The sequence below is a fragment of the Leptonychotes weddellii genome, chromosome 5 (genome assembly GCF_054177405.1).
Source record: "Leptonychotes weddellii isolate Sample4059 chromosome 5, ASM5417740v2, whole genome shotgun sequence".
Taxonomy (NCBI): Eukaryota; Metazoa; Chordata; class Mammalia; order Carnivora; family Phocidae; genus Leptonychotes; species Leptonychotes weddellii.
In genome coordinates, this window is record NC_138373.1 from 62,421,741 (window position 1) to 62,439,703 (window position 17,963).

At 43.0% G+C, this 17,963-nt stretch overlaps 1 protein-coding gene across 7 annotated transcripts in view; it reads right to left on the bottom strand.

Moving 5' to 3' along the window:
- Positions 1-1,632: 1,632 nt before the first annotated feature.
- The window catches only part of NRP1 (neuropilin 1), a 139,998-nt gene continuing 123,667 nt past the window's right edge, over positions 1,633-17,963 (bottom strand). For 2 of the 7 annotated variants that reach the window (XM_081820839.1, XM_081820837.1), the window contains exons 13-17: positions 16,912-17,049; positions 12,736-13,010; positions 12,141-12,237; positions 9,855-9,905; positions 4,869-7,756 (exon numbers count right to left, since the gene is read on the bottom strand). In XM_081820839.1, the coding sequence (XP_081676965.1) occupies positions 7,467-7,756; positions 9,855-9,905; positions 12,141-12,237; positions 12,736-13,010; positions 16,912-17,049 (851 nt within the window). In that variant the 3' untranslated portion in view covers positions 4,869-7,466. Of the gene's footprint in view, positions 4,650-4,868; positions 7,757-8,802; positions 9,553-9,854; positions 9,906-12,140; positions 12,238-12,735; positions 13,011-16,911; positions 17,050-17,963 lie in introns of those variants that run through there. The other 5 variants (XM_081820840.1, XM_081820838.1, XM_081820843.1 and 2 more) reach the window with 3 other exon arrangements.

The following is a 17,963-nucleotide window of genomic DNA, read 5'->3' on the forward strand; positions in this document are numbered from 1 at the left end:
TAAAAGGTGACACATTCTATAGAAAGAAATATAATAGGGAGTGGAGAAGAAAACTACAATGGAGAAGGATAGGTAGAACTCTGGGTATTGTTTGCCTTCTTTTCTTATGTTTTGGCTGCATATGGACAAAAACATTTCCCTGTCTCCTATTTGGATAGCTGAGATGTATAGGGACTTTAACAATTACTAAATAGTACTAAAATGACTAAATAACTAAATATTACAGGAAAGTCAAATAGAAACACACAGAAGGCATGAAAAATATAAAAGTTGGCTCCCCAAACTCACAGAGAGCTCTCACATACTGCCTCCTATGGTCCCTATTCTCTGGTCCCATCGGTTTGACATGATTCCATACTTCCAGTCTCCTGACCCACCTCCACATGGAGGATGCCCCCTCCTACTCCAACGTTCAGGGGTCTCATCTTCGATAGGAGACATCTCATCTCATGTGACTGCTCAGCCTTGGTTATTTCTCTCCCTGAGGTTTCCAGTCTGAGAGACCTCAATTCCCTAGGAGGCAGGCGTAGTGACTAATCTCTGCTCCCTCCTACAGTAGGAGGGTGGCTTTGCCCTTGCAAGTTGTGGCAGAGACCCCTCCTATTCTTGAGTCTGCATGTGCTCCCCCACTTTTGTCAGAGCCCTTAAAATTAGGGCCATGTGTCAATTCCAGCCTGTAGCATGCAAGAGACAGTGAACAAATTTCTAGTCCTCTCTTGCATGGAGACTAGAAGCTACATGTTCTGGTTGGTATTGCAGAAAGAGGCAAACAGCCTAGATCCTTGAGTCACTGCTTGGAATACAAATGTCCCGCAGAGTCACCTGATTCACAGTAGCCTTTGTGTAAAAAAAACATATACCTTTATGTGTTGAGCCAGTAATGCTTGGGAGTTGATTTCTTACCACTGCATAGCCTCGCCTAAGCTAACACTTGGCCCGATAGTAAAGTAAGATCACAGTTCTCTACATTCCAGAACATTCCTACAATTGACATTGGTAACAAGAAGACCTTTTCTTCAGCTGAGGAGGCGGTTTCAAGGAGCATTTAGAATGATAGAGCTGGGTTTGAATCTTGGAAATGTCACTTACCAACTAGTTGTGTGACATTAATTATATTTCTCAGCATTTCTGGACTTCAATTGTGTAGCCTTCAATCATAATAATGTTGTTTTGAGGGTTAATCGAGACATCTAGTAAAGTTTGGTACACAGTGAACATTCAGGAACCTATAATGGTTATGATGATAAGGGGTTGAGAAATTTATGCCAAGTAGATGTGGCCATGTGCTCGCTCATTAGTTAAAACAAACACGTCTGATGTCATACTCTGCATGCTAGAGACCAGGGAAAAGACAGAACTGGTGTTACTTCCTGGACCCCTCCACCTACCCAAACTTCCTAATGAATAGGTGAAACTAAATCAAAGGACTGATTTGTTATTTGGATACCAGAAAGAGTATTTCTTCTTACAGTTAATGGCAATTTAGGTGACATAGAGGATTACAAGTTGACCCAACAAAAATTATGTTTGACTCCAACAATAAGATCCTTTTAGGTGGAGGGCTTGAATCACAGAAGAATTACAAGAAAGACCTGAGGATAATGGATGAATCTGCTTTAACGATATCACATATTCGAAGCCAAGAAGCAATTTAATCAACATTGATGATTTTTCAGAAGCTGGACAAGCTTAGGGAAATGATAGCCCTAATTAACAGTGGCGCCGTTTCCCGACAGGATTACATCAAGGTCACTGGCAGTGCGAGCACCGCATCTCTGCAAGGTGATGATGGGGTCTTGAAGAAGGGTGTGGCATTAGAGGTGTCTGACGTGGCGGGTCGGGGGAGAGGTCCAAACCAGTGAAAGGAGCATCCCAGGGCACCAGGGCCTGCTTTCCATCGGGGCAAGTCGTCTCATTCACGCAGCACCAGGGCGAGACTCAACTCTCCTCACGGGACAGCAGGTTCAGTCCCATGCAACACTCTGCAGCAGCAAGCAACTTCCCAACTCTGAACAGGGCAGGGACACACGCAGGTACCGGCTATAAATGGCACGCATTTCTTGAACTCCTATATCATAACAGGCACCATTTCATTCAGCTGTACAGATGAGAGACAATCTTTCTGTAGAGGAAAGCTTCTTCAGGAGTCACTGTTTGACAACGAAGCTCTATGACCTGTAACAAGGACCTTAAGGAACAAGATTAGAAATCACCAAAGAAAGATTAAATAGCAGGACGCCTGGCTGGCTCAGTCGTTAAGCACCTGCCTTCGGCTCAGGTCATGATCCCAGGGCCCTGGGATCGAGCCCCGCATCGGACTCCCTGCTCGGCGGGAAGCCTGCTTCTCCCTCTGCCTGCTGCTACCCCTGCTTGTACTCTCTCTCGTCAAATAAATAAAATCTTTAAAAAAAAAAGAGAGAAAGATTAAATAGGATTCAGTCTAGTTTGACCATTCAGGACTTTAACATCTTTGTAAAGTAGTAAACTGTGTGTGTCCAATAAATAAGGCAATTTCTTTTGGAGAGGAGGCTTTGGCTCTTCACAAACTGGTCTTCCTTTTCCTCCCTGACCACACTCCGATGAGTCACAGAGTACTTGCTGTGCCCAGTAGCACTTTCAAATGTTTGCCCAGCAAAATACTTGATCAGCACTATTTCTTCACCCTCAGAAAAGCCCATGTGTAGATCCCTGCTGAGCCATCAGGCCGATGGCCACAACGTGCTCGGAGTGGGATTTCGGGTTTACTAATTTTACTGTCTGTTTTCCAGGCTGCATCAATGCTCGGACTCTTCTGAAAAGTGTTCCATGAAACTCACAGGGATATTTTCCCCATCTTTGAGGGTCTCAAAATCACCGTTGGAAGCAAGGCACACTCTCAGTCCCGGCTTAGGGTAACTGCAGACCATGTTGCACCTTCTCAAACCCGAATGGAGGGGAGTAGGGGTCATCTGGGGGTATTGTTAAAATGACTTGGTGTGTCTCGGGTACGGCCCGAGATTCTGTAGTTCTGACAGGTGTCTGGATGATGCCACCACTGATGCTGATTCTTGGGCCCCGCTTTGAGTAGCAAGGCCCTGTGTGAGCACCTTGCAAGCTAATGCAGCGCTGGGAGGTGGTAGAAGCAATGGAAGGGAAGATGAGATCGGATACATACTGAACTCATCACTCAACCTCCCTCAACTTTGGATTCCTCACAGAGCTGCTGTGAGAATAGCGAATGCTCTCAATAAAAAGTACAATGACATGGCCGTAGAAGATTCTCGTGAAGTGGAGTTTACTCCTTTCCTCCTAAAATGTTAGGATCGGTCCACTGGACCTGCATTGCTAACATGTTACATGCGTGTGATAGTAAGATGCACCCATTTGCATCATCTTGCTTTGCTTCTTTGGAATAGTTTTTTAAAAAGGTTATTAGTCTGATCTTGCCTGCTTTTGGTGCTTGGTTGTACTTACTTTGAGGCTCCCTTCACTCCCTTTCTCCACTGTCAAGTTGAAAAGCTGGTAAAGATCCCTTAGTGGATATAGTTTAGGGAACTAGAGCTAATTATTAGCAGAACTGCTTTTTAATGCTACACAACAGCTATAATTACCATTGGGAAGCAGACACATTATGGAATGTTACAAAATCCATTTGATTTGCAGAAAGACCCAGTGCAATTCAGCCCGAGTGGCAATTAATAAGTTATTAGGGAAGACAGGAGATGGAACAATAAATAATTTTCATGCTTTAAGTGTTTCAACCCTCGTGACACATTTAATGCCTGACTTTGGGAAGTATTACACAATGATGTAGCTCATTTAACCCAGTAAGAAGAACCTAGCCTAGCAGCTAACCAGGGGTGACGGACGGGTGAAAAGCACGTATGTTTAAGGCCTTTTCAAACAGTGAAATGGAGATCGTGTTACTCGAGGACCCTTGGCAATTTTCAGAAAGCATCTCTAGATTAATCCTGGTAGACTCCTTGCAAGTCATCATGCTTTCTGGGAACATCCTGGAAGGTAGGTAGAATTTAACTTCAGTGAAGTGATTACCCAGCTCTGTCTCTCTCTGACTCTTCTCTCTAAGCAGAGAGTTCTGAAAATCCCCTCAATAGGGTAAATATCCTATTCTTGGATAAATCTGGGAAGATGCAAAAGGCAAAAATGTCCAGAGAGAAGCAGGAATATTGAATCACTGCAAAGAGCTGTGCAGAGCAGCTTACTTTTCAAGAAGTTCCTATGCTTTCAAATTTTCCTACAATGGTAACGGAAGAATTATTGGTCTGTGGAGAGTAGAGTTTAGCCTAGGCCAATTTTGTTGGAGCAAGTTTTATAAAAGGCCTTACTCAGCATGCTTTGGCTTAACACATCCGTTGCTTTGTTGTTGCTGCTGCTGTTGTTGTTATTATTACTATTACTATTACTATTACTATTACTATTATTTTGGTCCCAGATGGAACTGGAATTTTCCCAAGAACTACCAAATAGCCGGTTACAATGCCATGCTCACCTTTGCCTTACGCCTACATTTAGCATCGGCACACATAAACGCTATCAGTTTATTATTTGTTTTCTGCAAGAACAAAACTCACCAACAGGTATTTGTGAATTTCCTTTAAAAAAGTGGAATAGCGATAGAACATGTGACACAAGATTTGGGGTTGGAAACTTTGCACGTATAAGGCTAAGTTCTCTATTCCTTATCCTGACAGGGTCCGATTTGGGTTGATTGTCTACTTTCAGGATATGTCTTCTTAATCTTCTCTCCTTACTAGGATATACTTTTTCAAAAAGAACTTTAAAAAATCTTGAAAGTTATCCAACGCTGGAATAATACCAACTTCTTTAACAATAACAAAGCTAATAGAACAAAAGCCATCAGGTGTGGGTATTTTATGAAAATGTTTAATTCAACTGTCTCTTTGGAATGTAGTAGTCATAGTTTGGGATTGAAGTTACAGTTCGGTTCTATATGGTTTTTATGCTACTCAGTGTCTGAGAATACAAATGTCATTTAAAGTTAAGGCTTCGCTGTTCATTTTGAAACAACAATTTACAAGTGTCATATTGTCATAGAAAATAAAAATTTCTGTAAAAAAAATTTGCACAAAATTTGATGATGGTACAAAACATGAAGCAATCATATACCAGTAAAATGAAAACATTTTACTACAGAAAGTCTTATAGATTTCAATAAAGAAAAAATATGTTATTTTACACCTTTAAAAATTACGAAACAATCTAAAACAATATAAACTGAACATTTTGTAACACTGCCTTTACAAATTAATAACTTTATAAACATATAATTTTTAAATATATTTATCAGTGCAAGATACTTTAAAATTTAAAGTCGCAGTATCATTTTTCCTTGGCTAAGGACAACTTTAAGTCTGTTGCCTTAAAAAAAAAAAAAAAATCAGGTCTTACTTAGTGCTTTCATCCCCGTAAGATCCTAACAACTGAATGAATGCCTCTGGGGATAAAAATCTATTCTTTTTTCATGGTGATCAATACTTTCCTGGAAACAAAAGGCATCCTTAATCCAATTAAACCAAGATGAATGGACTGACCCATCCATGATGCAAATGTGACTCCCACAGATGTATCTGAACAGGACCCCACAGCAATGTAGAAAGGGAGGAAAATCTAAAAGTTCTTCTGTACACCATGGCCTGACAGGAACATTCTGAAAACAACCACAGCCTTCTTTGGATTAATTCACATGCTGCCTGATAAGATATTGACTTCTCTGTGCTGTTGTTCGAGGCTTCGGTCTTAACCAGCCCCATGGCAGGCTTTTTCTTTGTGAGCCACTGGAAGTTTCTAGATGCATTCATTCAAGTCTCTGTTTTTTCAGGGTTGCTCCTGAATGGATGTTTTTAAAGATTTGTTTTGACTCTACTCGTTTTCTTTCCCCGTCTTATCTTAAAACACTTCACCCCAGGCACCAGGATTTATAGTCACTTTCTTAAATTAACTGTTCTTTCTTCTACTTCCCTTGTCTGATTCAATAGCAAAACAAGCAGGTTCTCAAGGGCCATTTTGTAGATTTGGATGTAAAAATCTCATATTTTTGGGTATTTGGAGAATTGTATTCAGTCTTTCCTTTGGGTCTCACTTGAAAGCCAATTAGTATTACTTCTTCCCTCAGCTTATCTCTTTCTATTAAATGCAAATGCTTCTATCACAGATCATTTTGATTGGAGCAGACAGACAAATGGCTTAAGGAAAAAAGATACTGTCACTTTAACCAGTTAACAAGAAAACCAAAGTTAGACTTTGGAGGGCAAAGTTAGGAATTTCCCTTATTTATTTATTTTTAAACATAAAGTCTAGCAAAATTGTTTGCCATTACCAGCAGGTTAAAGCTGCAAGTTTCTTTTCTGGACAATGGCAAATGCTTAAGTTCTAAGAGAGAAAAAAGACAGACAGAGAGAGAGAGAGAGAGAGAGGAGAGAAAGAGTTTACATTTGAAAATACATTCCATATGAAAGACCAATAAGAGAGAATATTGCAGCTTTATACAAAAGGGTCAAGAGACATGAAATTGAACCACAGAAAAAAGCAGAGCAATTAAGCCACATTGCCAAATCTTCGGAGCCCTTGCCCTCCCGGGGGCGGGGGGCTGACATCTCACACTAAATTATACTTTCTTCTTAGTCAGTGGGCCACCAGGGTTTGATTAAAGAGTAGGGCTTTCACCAGCGAGAAACAGAGCGGGTCGTTCATGTAACACAATGAGAACCAGTACAAACAAAAAGGCACTTGAGAGGACATAGACTAGCCAGTGCCAAGGAGTTGTTGTTGCGGTGGCCAGCAGTGTTCGGTGATGGCACGGTTTCCTGTATGGAGTTCACAAGCACGAGGTTTAGTACAACACTGGAAAACATCAAGAAAATTTGACGGTATTGCTTTGTAAACAGAGCTGACACACGATAGCGGTACTGAGGCGATACAGCACGTCCACGTGAAACATCCTAATCCTTCTCTGCCTCCGTACGACGTGGGCAATTATACACAACTACGGCTTCAGGAGTCCACTGAAGGGCGGTTTTTCTATGAGATTCTGGGCACTGGGCTGCAGGTAGCGTGTCCGTCAAAAGGGCCCCACTGAATACACTTGGTGCCAGCATCTTGGATTTTGCACAGTTTCCGAAAGGAATCCATCAAAGGAAGAGGAGAGAGAAGGGGAGGGAGAGTCGAAATGAATTATTAAGTCATTCATACTTGGTCTCAACACCAGCATTTGATTATTCAAATGAAACCAACAGAAAAAAGCTGACTGTACATGATTCCGATTGTGAACACGGCGAACTTGTTCCTGTCTGTCGGCCATACTCCTCGAAGCTCCTGAGAAAAGCCTGGCTCAGCGTCATCAACGTACTTCCCAGCCTGGACAGTGAGAGAGATCAACAGTTCCCCAGCACGCTCAAGTTCCCTCCTTCCACGTCAGTTCTCCGACTCGTCTTTGCCTCCGTCTGTCTTCAGGCCTCCGAATAAGTACTCTGTGGGTTCAGTTTGTCTTTTTTCAACTTCACGCCATCCACGAGTTCGAAGTTATAGTTCTCCAGGGCAGACAAGTTTCTCTCTGAGAGCCCGTTGTGCCAACAGGCACAGTAGAGCACTACTCCGCACACGGCGCCCAGGAGGACACCCAGCGCGCTCATGGCTATGATGGTGATGAGGATGGGATCCAAGGTCTTCAGCACGTTGCCCGGCTTCCTGGAGATGTTCTCATCACCCTCTTGTGGGCCTTCATAGCCGGGGGTGCTCCCTAGGGGAGAAGCAAAATGGGCCCCGTGAGCACCGCCAACATAACCAGACGGAAGCAGACAGAAGACCAGAGAAAAAGGAGACAAAAAGCAAATCACATGCTCCACATTGGCCTGTCCTCTCTCGAGAGCCTGCGGGGGATTTCTAAGTGGGGTCTGGCTCGGCATCGCCGGAAAACACCAACATTTGTGTTTGACTCGTTGCGAACTGAGGCGTGGCAGGCGCTGTGATTCTAATACATAGCTCAGCACACGGAAACCATGGATTCTGGACAAACACGGAGGGCTGGGTTCTAATCTAATTCAGATTCCGCGCAGCCCACCACCTGCACTAGATTATAATCTGTGTTTATAGTCCCTGGCTAGAGACCAGCCAGGTCATTAAAGCTTTGCAAGATGCTTAATCACACATTTGGCTAGCGGGGGGATTTCACCCTGCCCTGTGCATTTGCCTGCTCCGCAAACCAGGCCCAAGGAGACCTTCCAAGCTGCCCCTCGTGCCGTGCCGTCTCCAGTGTGTCCGGGCACGGGTTATACACGTGTTTGCTCCCCCACATGTAAAATCTTCCAGTCAAACAGATTCCAACCCCCCCTAGTCCAGCATGGTTTCACTCAAGAAGGACAGATCTTTCAGAACAAAGCGGATGCTTGCGGCTGACATTTAAAATGGGTTATGGCTCCAAGCTAGAGAGCGTGTCTTGTGTTGTGCTGAACAGAACACATTTAATAATCAGCATCTTTGCAGCCTTGGTGGTTTCACGGGAGACGGTCACTCTGCTCTGCAGTTCAGTCACTGGGGAAATGTTTTCTTTAGAGTGGAACATGAGAAATTATTAACATGGGAGCTTTGAGCCTAATTACGTGGTACTAGAAACAAGACTAAAATGTTAATGCACAACATGCATAGTGTTTACTTAATGGTGTTCTGATCAACAAAGATTCCAATCAAAGAAAACTAAAAATATGAGATGCAAGTCCCTAAACAGGGGAAAACAAGCCTTGGGGCATATTAATATTCTCTCCCTTGAAACATTGTTTTGAAACAACCTCTAATAAAGTTTACATCTCAGCATGGGCTGTGTAACTAAGCTCAATGAGCCGCATGTTAATGTTATTAACAGCTTAGTACAGTGCCGTACTTATTTGTCTCTATCAAGTCCAAGACTGACTACGGTGGGTCCACATTTCTACCAGCCACAGGTGCTGATGCTGACGGGCAGGACACCGAATTGCTGGCAGCAGCTGTGAGTGATGCTGGGGCAAGTCTCCAACAACCCACAGGTGCTGGCTGGGAGGGGTGGAAGCTTCTAGAAATAAAATAACATCAGGCAGGGCCCAACTCTGGTCAAATGTCCTGTATTTGATCACAAAGTAGTCAAGGAAAACACACATTTTCAGATTAATCGGTGTAAAGTCTGAGGCTACCACCCAATTAACTGGGCTACTGAAGGCAATTCCTGGTTTCAGCCTCCTCATCTGCAAAATGGGATCAATATGCCTCAGACAGCGTACAAGATAACACCTGTAAAGTGCTTGGGGCATACTAGCTCCTCAATAAATCCTTACCATCATCATCATCATCATCATCATCACTGTCTTCATTATCATGAAGTTAGGGTTCCCATGGAGAGAAGGAGGGCCACAAATGGATCAAACACAACAGCTTATCACAAAAATTGGACTCTGGTCCTCAAAGATCATATCAGGATATCAACCAGACAAGAATTTAGGATGGTTTCAAATTACCGTATGAAAATCAGTGTCGGTCTTTGGGTAGGTCATGGGCTTCACTGGTTTCCTATTTCCATAGATGTAAAGGGAGAGTGTTTCATGTGGTCATCCCCTAGGTCCTCCTTCAGCTCAGACAGGACAGGAACAGCGCGAGCACGCTCCCCTGGGGCCCCGGTGCTCCCCTAGATCTCCAGGCGGCTTAGAAGAGAGCCCTCTGTGACAAGAGTCCAATGCACAGCACCACGGGCAGAGATTTTTATTTTATTTGAACCGCTTTGATCTACCAGTGCACTAGAGCTCCAGAAAGTTGCTTCATAAATATAATGAAAGCCATAGTAAATTTTTAATTGGTCAGCAAGATAAACTTACCTGTTTCATCGATTTTATTTTCTGGGTTCCTTTTATCCAGGTCAGCCGGTTCTGCCAAGTCAAACAAAATTGAAAGGGATATTTGAACTGCCAACAAAATCCAATACACACAAACTACATAAACCCTTACACACACACACACATATACACACACACACACACACACACACACTCAGACTAATGGTTCTGCTGGATTTCCTTGGTAGTTTGTAGTGCAATCCAGCCCCACCACATAACTGCAGAACAATGGAGAGGCGGTGTCAAAGGACTAGGAAACTGATGTCTCATCAAAATCCAGCAAGCACTGCTGTTAGCAGAGCGTGTTGTTTCAGAAGAAAAGAGTGGAGCGAAATAGTTCTGGCATCTGGAGTGTGGGGGAAAGCTGATGGAAACAAGAAACAGTAATGGGGTTGTGCGTGGGGCTACCATCTTGTGCTTTTGTAGAGAACTTCTTCCTAAATTTGGTGAGGGCTAGTTTGTTTTCCCAAATAGTATTATAAGCTCTTTGAGGCAAGAGACTGTGTTCTAGGTCTTACCTCCCCTCCCCAAATAATAATAATAATTCTAAAATAATAATTAAAATAATAAAGTAAAATAAATGAAATCTCTGGGAGTAGAGTCCCAGTAGCCCATGTGGTTTTGAGGAGAGGGCAGGGAGTTTTGAGTACTTTATTCACTGCTATATTCCCAACATTTGTAATAGTGTCCAGAACAGAAAAGGTGCCTTAAAAATATTTGTTGCATAAATGTGTGGATAACTAATAAATAGTTGAAAGTTTCATAGCATCCATAGCTAAATATTCAAGGATACATATTTGGTGACTCATTATACAATTATCTGAGGCATCTTTTTATCGGGACAGCAACATAGAGTATTTTGATGGTGCTTTAGTTGTGACTTTCTGAGTATAATGCCCAGCAACAACTACAGCCATGTGGACCAGTCCCATGAGAAGAAAAAGGCTCATCGAGTTGTCTTATCCCTCTCTATATTCCCTGGAGCACTTGGATGCTGCCTTGCCTACAGTACGCAGTCCGCTAAAACTTGTTGAATTGGAATTAAATTTTCTTTCTTTGTTTTCGTTTATGGAGTTTGCTCGCACATTCTAAAAAACCTCATTTTCATTTTGGACTAGGAAAGCAGCGCATTGCATACACTGTGTAACTACATGAAATACATATTTTCACAACAGTGTAGACCTGGGTGTGGGCAATCTGGAGTGTAATCTCAACTGACATCTTAAGTCTTATCATTTTCTGTGAAGATCGGCTAAATGTGTAGCATTAAGTAGATCCCCTTACGTAGTACGAAAAAGCAGATCTTTATTCACTGTTCTTTTTCCCCCATTTTCTTTAATCAACCATATCAAATTATTGCCACTTTAGGATTACATATGTTCAATATATTGTATAATAAAAGCTTTGTAAATTGCTGAAATGACCAAAAACCTATTACAGCCAACAGACCTCCTTTGTCTTAAATTTGCCCAATAGGCTTATTCCATTTTGTTATAATTAACATCCTATTATATGATATATAGCAAAAGTTGAAGTGTAGCAAATGGAGCTTAAGACTAATTACTGTGCTATTACATTGCCATTAGTGATGCTATTTATAATTATACATCAAGAACCAGGGAATACGCATTGGTTTTCGATGTCAACTTTCATCCATATACCAGGCCAATACAAACTCATAAACTCTGTAGTACTAGGCAAGGTCTCAAAATTTCACTTATTCTTTTGAGTCATTTCAACTACTTTTAGAGTCAGAAACATCTACTTATTTGTAATAGAGCAAAGAATTATGGCTTCTATGATTCATGAACAATGTAATCTTAATTAAGTTCACTGTGCTCAAAATTTTCAAAGACCTGCTGTTTTGTTTATACACCCAGATATTTGGAATTATCCAGATGTCTGAGTTTTCCACTTTTCATCAAAATGTTTTGGTATGGTATATATAGCCTGTGAGCTGTGAGTCTTCTCTTTCTTTTTTTTTTTTTTGTGAGTCTTTCTTTTTAGCTATAATTTTTGGATTCCACATTATTTATGTGGTTTTGCAGGTACCAAGCAGACACTAAATGAACGAGGTTAGGGAATGGGGTAACTAAAGGTAAACCGACCTGGTTTTATGCCCTGTTGCAGCAAAATATGCGTTTCATATGATGTGCTTATAGCCCACATTGAAATTCTAGGTCTAAATGAGCAAGACAAAGACCCTTGCATGAAAATCTTCATGCCCTGGGCAAGCATGTCCTGGCTTGTACAGCAGTTCATACTCACTTGCACAGTCCTCTTGGGAAATGTGGTTGTTAATACTAATGTCATCCACTGCAATCCCACCAAGATTTCCTTTTCCAATTTCGCCTTCAAAAATCACCTAACAAGATAAGATCATTTTCACAGTATTGAAATGTTCAGTCCCGAGTAGCAGTGTTTACAAATGCTTGTTCAGTTCAATCTATGGCACGTAAATTAAATTCATGAGATTTCACCGAAGCACGCGCTTTGCTCATCAATCTATATTAACTGCCTGGTGATGGCATAAAACTTCTCCTAACACTCTCTTTCTATAATTCAAAATTTAAAACTGAGGAGAGCAGCGAATAAAAGGAAATGTTCATTGTGACAGCCCAGAAATAGATTATAAAGTAGTATTCTCCCTTCTTTCACAGCAAATTGGTTCTATTCCTGTAATCTTAGAGACTGAAATATGCTACTGGGAGGATCATCGTTGCGGCAAAATCCCAGGTTTGGGAAACACCTGAAATAATTGTTGGAATAATTCCCGCATCTCATTTACATAATTTCCAAAATATCATCCCCATCTCCCATCTCCCTGAAGGAGCTGTCCTCCCACCCGGGGAGGACATCACACCTGATAAAGTTTCAGAGACTTGTGGAGCAGGACCCGCCCTTCCTTCCAGTGGTCTCCTTGGTGCCCGATGGCCATCCAGACCAGCTGATCATACTCCTCTGGCTTTTGGTAGTGCAGCTTGACCCGCAGCGTGCCCACGTGCGAACCAGACATGTGATACCAGAAGGTCATGCAGTGGGCAGAGTTCTGGGAATAAACCACGGGGCTCACCAGACGAGCAACTTTGCCCTTCTGGTTTTCATCCGCCTGGGAATAGATGAAGTTGCCATCACCTGCTGTGACAAAAAACCAGGTTAGGGATAGTGGCCACATTCACGACTCCTCCATCTCTTCTTTTAAGTTCCACGACTTGAACCTTCTCTCCGAGGCTGAGCACCAAGAACCCAAATATGCGGTGGAAAGGGAAGAGTGTGCGGTTTTTGGGGAACCTTTTTGGCACCTAAGGCTGTGCGCCAAGCCTCTGTGAGTGGGCTGTTTGATGGGGAGAGGGCTGTGAAGCAGCACTAATTCGGGCACCCGGGATTTGGAAGGCATTTTCACGTGGCCATGGATGACGACTCCCACTGGCCTTTGCCTCGTTGGAAGCCCATTGAAAGCAGAGGGCAGACCTATTTTCAGGCCACTTTAAAACAGTTTCAGCAGCACAGATACGAACACAGACATGACATGGAATAATTTAGATGTTTTCTTACTTATCGTTTGAGCTGGGTGATGATACTCTGGTTACTGTAACTGCTTGATAGTAATAAAGTTGCTGTGTTTCCAAATCATCTAGTAATCTTTTTCCCACAAATTCAGATGACTTTCCCTAGTTTATTTTAATGGCTTATAAATCCCTTACATGCACCTGAGAGTTTGAATCTCAGCTGCAAGCCCCACTCCTGTTTGATGTGGGCTTCTGGTTCAAGGAGAGGCAAGGTTGCATTTTTGAGGCTTATTAGAACGTGCCATTTTGGCAACGCAGATACTTGCCGAGCTGCAAGGACTTACTCTTGGCTTTGCTTTTAATTACCCCCGGTGGGAACATTTCCTCCTGCCACCACCTGGTCTACATACACAACTCATGTTTCACTGTTTGCTCTGCAAATAGAAATACCTACTCTAAGGCCTCACCTGATGTAAGTGTGAATCTGATGCTCAGGCCTCAGTGGGCAGCGGGATGTTTTGTTTGCTGCCCAAGGGCTTTGCGTGTTTGTGAGACACTTTTTCCCTGTGCACATGTGGGCACGACCTTGTATCTTTTCGCCTGTGTCCAAGTTTCCAGGTAGAAGTGGGTGTGTCAGCGGGCAACTTGCTTCCCTCACCTGGCTGCTTAAACGAGATTGCACCAAGACCCTCTTAAGAGAAGCAACGGGTGGAATAAAAAAAGGAGGGTGGAAATAAAACTCACAGCTCCGGCGGCATGTTTGACGCGGTCTTTACGAAGCGCCCCCTGTGACCACGCAGACCCAGTCGCTCTTGGGGTTTGCTTTCTCTTTACCAAGTGGTGGTTCCCTAACTGTGTGACAGCACCATCTCACTGAGGCGAGTCGGGTCTCAGTCCCCCAAGAGGGACAGGTGAAAAAGGCACCCGTCTTGCCTCTGTGCCCCATACCCCCATTCTTAGGGAAAAATACTGAGGTTGGACATGCTGCAGAGAGGGGGGCACATAGATGGAGCCCATGACGTTTATTCTGGCTCATCAGAGAACAGGTGGGAGAAAGGAGGAGAAAACTGGACCTGGGTAGAGGGAGGAAGGCTGCCTGGGAAATCTCTCCTGGCCTCTGCCCTGACACCTCTGTGGGCTTTTAAAAACATGTTCATGTCACTGCTCTGCTCGAAGCTTCTCAGTGGCTCCTCAAGACCGTTAGCCTAGCCACACTCCTTCATGAGGCACCCGAGGCTGCACACCCCTGCCATGTAGCTAACGGCTTCACAGAGAAGCCCGTCCCCCCACACCACCTGCAAGCTCTCCTCCGCACCCGCGCACGCCAATCCTAGCCCAGACTCTCTGGGACAGGACTGCTTTCTCTGAGCCCCCATGTTATCTCTCCCATCGCCGCTCACCTCCGCCTGGGGCCCCCTCACCCCCTGCGCGGTAATCATTTCCCACCTTGTGCAAGCACACCGTGAGCTCCTCAGGGCAGGGCCCCCCTCCTTTATTCTCACATCTCCAGTGCCTCGTGCAGCATCTACCAAGTAATAGGGCTCCTCAAATAACACTTGTTCGACAAACCAGGGAAGACGCTGGGTTTCGGGAATCCTCTGTAAGGAGGTACATCGCTTCCCTCTTAGAAGTCAAATGCAGAAAACCAAGTGGGATTCCTTCCAATAAATTCCAAATTGAACAGCAGGATATTTTACCTAGATTGTGTTAATTTAAAGAAATCTCCTGATTTGCAAATTGCAGAATATTGTCTAACGTCCGTCTGTGTGCATGTGGGCTGCTCTTTTCATCTACTTTTTTTTTTTTTTAATGTTAACAAGTTCCTGCCTTTCAGATGTTGGGCTCACTCCCCCTCTCTCAGCAAATGCTTGTGTTTCTAGGGCTGTAGGAGGCTTTTTCCCGTCAGAGCAGACCTGGCACCACAGCCAAGTAAATTTGGGTGTCTGGGAGAACAAAAGAGACAAATCCTTCTGAAGGAATCACACTTCTCAGCTGTTACTCTAAGACAAGCCCCCCTTTTCTGATACTCCAAAGCATAAAGCGTTGATATTTTTCCTTTCAGGGGTTTTATCACAGTTCTGGGTCAGGAACTCTGTCTTCATTTTCTCAATTAGCACTTTACTTCGGCAAGCCTTTTAGCTTTTGTCTCTGGCTAACATAGCTTTTAACCTCCTTTGAATGTCAGATCCTACTGAGCCATTTTGCTTCACTTTGCATCAATTTTTCCACCATTACTGCCTTCATTTCAGCTAATTGCATTTGGTTAATTTGATGCCATTTATATGTACAGTGCCATTTACAGTCAAAGTATTTTAAGTTTTCTAAAACTGCTTGTCTTAAGATTCAATTGAAAGTGTCTCAGAATTGAAGGAGTCCAATTTTATCCAATTTCCTTGTCATTCTCATTAGGCAAAGAGGTAGCTGTGGTGGAAGGAGGCCAATTCAACCTACTTAATGGTTATGTTCACTGGGGGGAAAAAAGTGAATGACAAAATGGGAAAGGCATGAAGTGCCCTCTGCCAACGCATTGGCCCACTGACCCACTCATCCAAAGCCCCAGCATGGGGGAATTTTGTTTAATGAGATTTCTCAGCATCAGCAAATGGCTCTCTGGTGTATCATTTGGGAAGCCACCTCTTGAGCAAACAGTCCCTTAGGTTTCACTGAGTCGGGGAGATGTCGGTTGGTTGAATGTTCGTGGTGAGTGTGTGGGAGCGTGTGTATGTGCGGGCATTGTAAGGACAACCGCTGGATCTTCATGCAGCACCTCAAGCTGGATGACAAAATGACTAAGAGGAAAGCAGGATGGCAGTGGATAAAGAGTTCACTGGAGTGGCAGTCAGCCCCCAGTGACCCCCAGCCCATCCCTCTGCCACTAATTAATCCTAGCAGGAAAGTAAGACAGGAGGTGGGGCAGGGTGGGGTGAGGTTTCCACCCGCTCAGAAAAAAATGGGCCAGATTTACAGTCTTCCTCAAATGAATAAGAATCCCACCCCACCTTGTTCCATTTCAACTTCAAGGCTCAAGAGAGAGGGAGCAGGAGGCTCACTTACTGTTTCTTTAGCTGCAAAATAAATGAGATGACCCATGCCCCGATTTGCTTCAAAATAATCCAGAGGCAGGGGTGCTAGAGATAAAGTAAGAGTCCTGTGACTCGGTGCTTGTTGAACCTGGGTTATATGCATACAGGGTTCATGTCACTAAGCCTTCTCTGCTTTTGAATGTATTTGAAATTTCCATGAAAACGGTCAGGAAAAGTATAAAACAGGTACTTATTCACACATCTTTGCCCAGTTTGCTATTTTTCCGAGAGGCAATCAGTTGCCAGATTTAATCGGGCCTTCTCTGCTACCAGGCATCGGAGCACCTCTTCTAGGAAAGGAGATCTCGGTAATTCCAGGAAATGAAAGCACGAAGTGAATGCTCGGGAGTGTTTTCTAACACCCCTAATCTCACAGACCCCAGAAACCCTCCACAATAACACCCTCTCTAATTTAAAGCAATGAGGCCGCAGTGAACTCTCCATTACCTGTGTGATCCTGAATGGGTCCGGTTTTGCTGGTCAACACACTCCACTTGAGCTGCACGTGATTGTCGTGTTCCCAGTGACAGAATGTCTTGTGAGAACCCCAGCCAAATTCACAGTTAAAACCATATGTTGGAAACTCTTCAGTGGGTGGAAAGGAAAAATAGAGACAAGCAGAGAAAGACAAATTTAATCATTTAGGTCAGAAAGGCCCTTAATTTGCTCACGAAAGGCACGACTTATATAACTTAACGTCTGTTTGAAAATTCTGGGAAAGCCTCAAAACCCAGGATTACCAGGAAACTCAAAAGACTGCATGGAGATGTCAAAATGTTTGCAAAATCACGTTTTGGATTTTTTTTTTTTTTTATCCAGCTTTAAAAAGATTATGGACTGCCTGTCAAATTGGTTTTACATAAAATTTCCAGGAAGGTTACTTTCCAAGGCAGATGTATTACATCTATAACATTCTCCCTATGCCCATGATATTTAATATGAAAGATACTCTGTTCTTGAGAATGAATCATATACATTGTTATCCACCAATGAGAAGAATCTTAAGTACAGATTGACCCGTGAACCTCAAAAGTGAAGAAATGTGACTTGGCTGGATGTCTCATTCTGGAGGCTATCTGTATTCTTACCACACTGGGTAACACTTCAGGTCTGTACGTCAAATCTCTGAAGCGTTTCTTAAGGTTATTTAGTCTCCTGTGCTTCGTATCAGGTCAATTAATTTCAAGTGTAAGTTTCTGCTTTTTTAGTGAATTTTAAAATTTGCATGTAAATTAAAACCTCCATGCAAGTTCACGTAGAGCCAAAGCATTTTTAAAGAGCTGTCCACTTAAAAGTTTCTTTTAATGTTCAAAAAAATGTTTCCTTTGAATTTGAAAAGAAAATATGAATGGATTCTCAGGAATGATCTGTCTTGTGTGTTCTACAAGGTGCTATTTGACTGTCGTGTTTTTAAGCCTCTATAGCTTTATTTTTCACTCCCCCCCTTTTTTTTTAGAAGTAGCTTAACTTTTTAAGTATGAAAGAAATGAAATCATTGT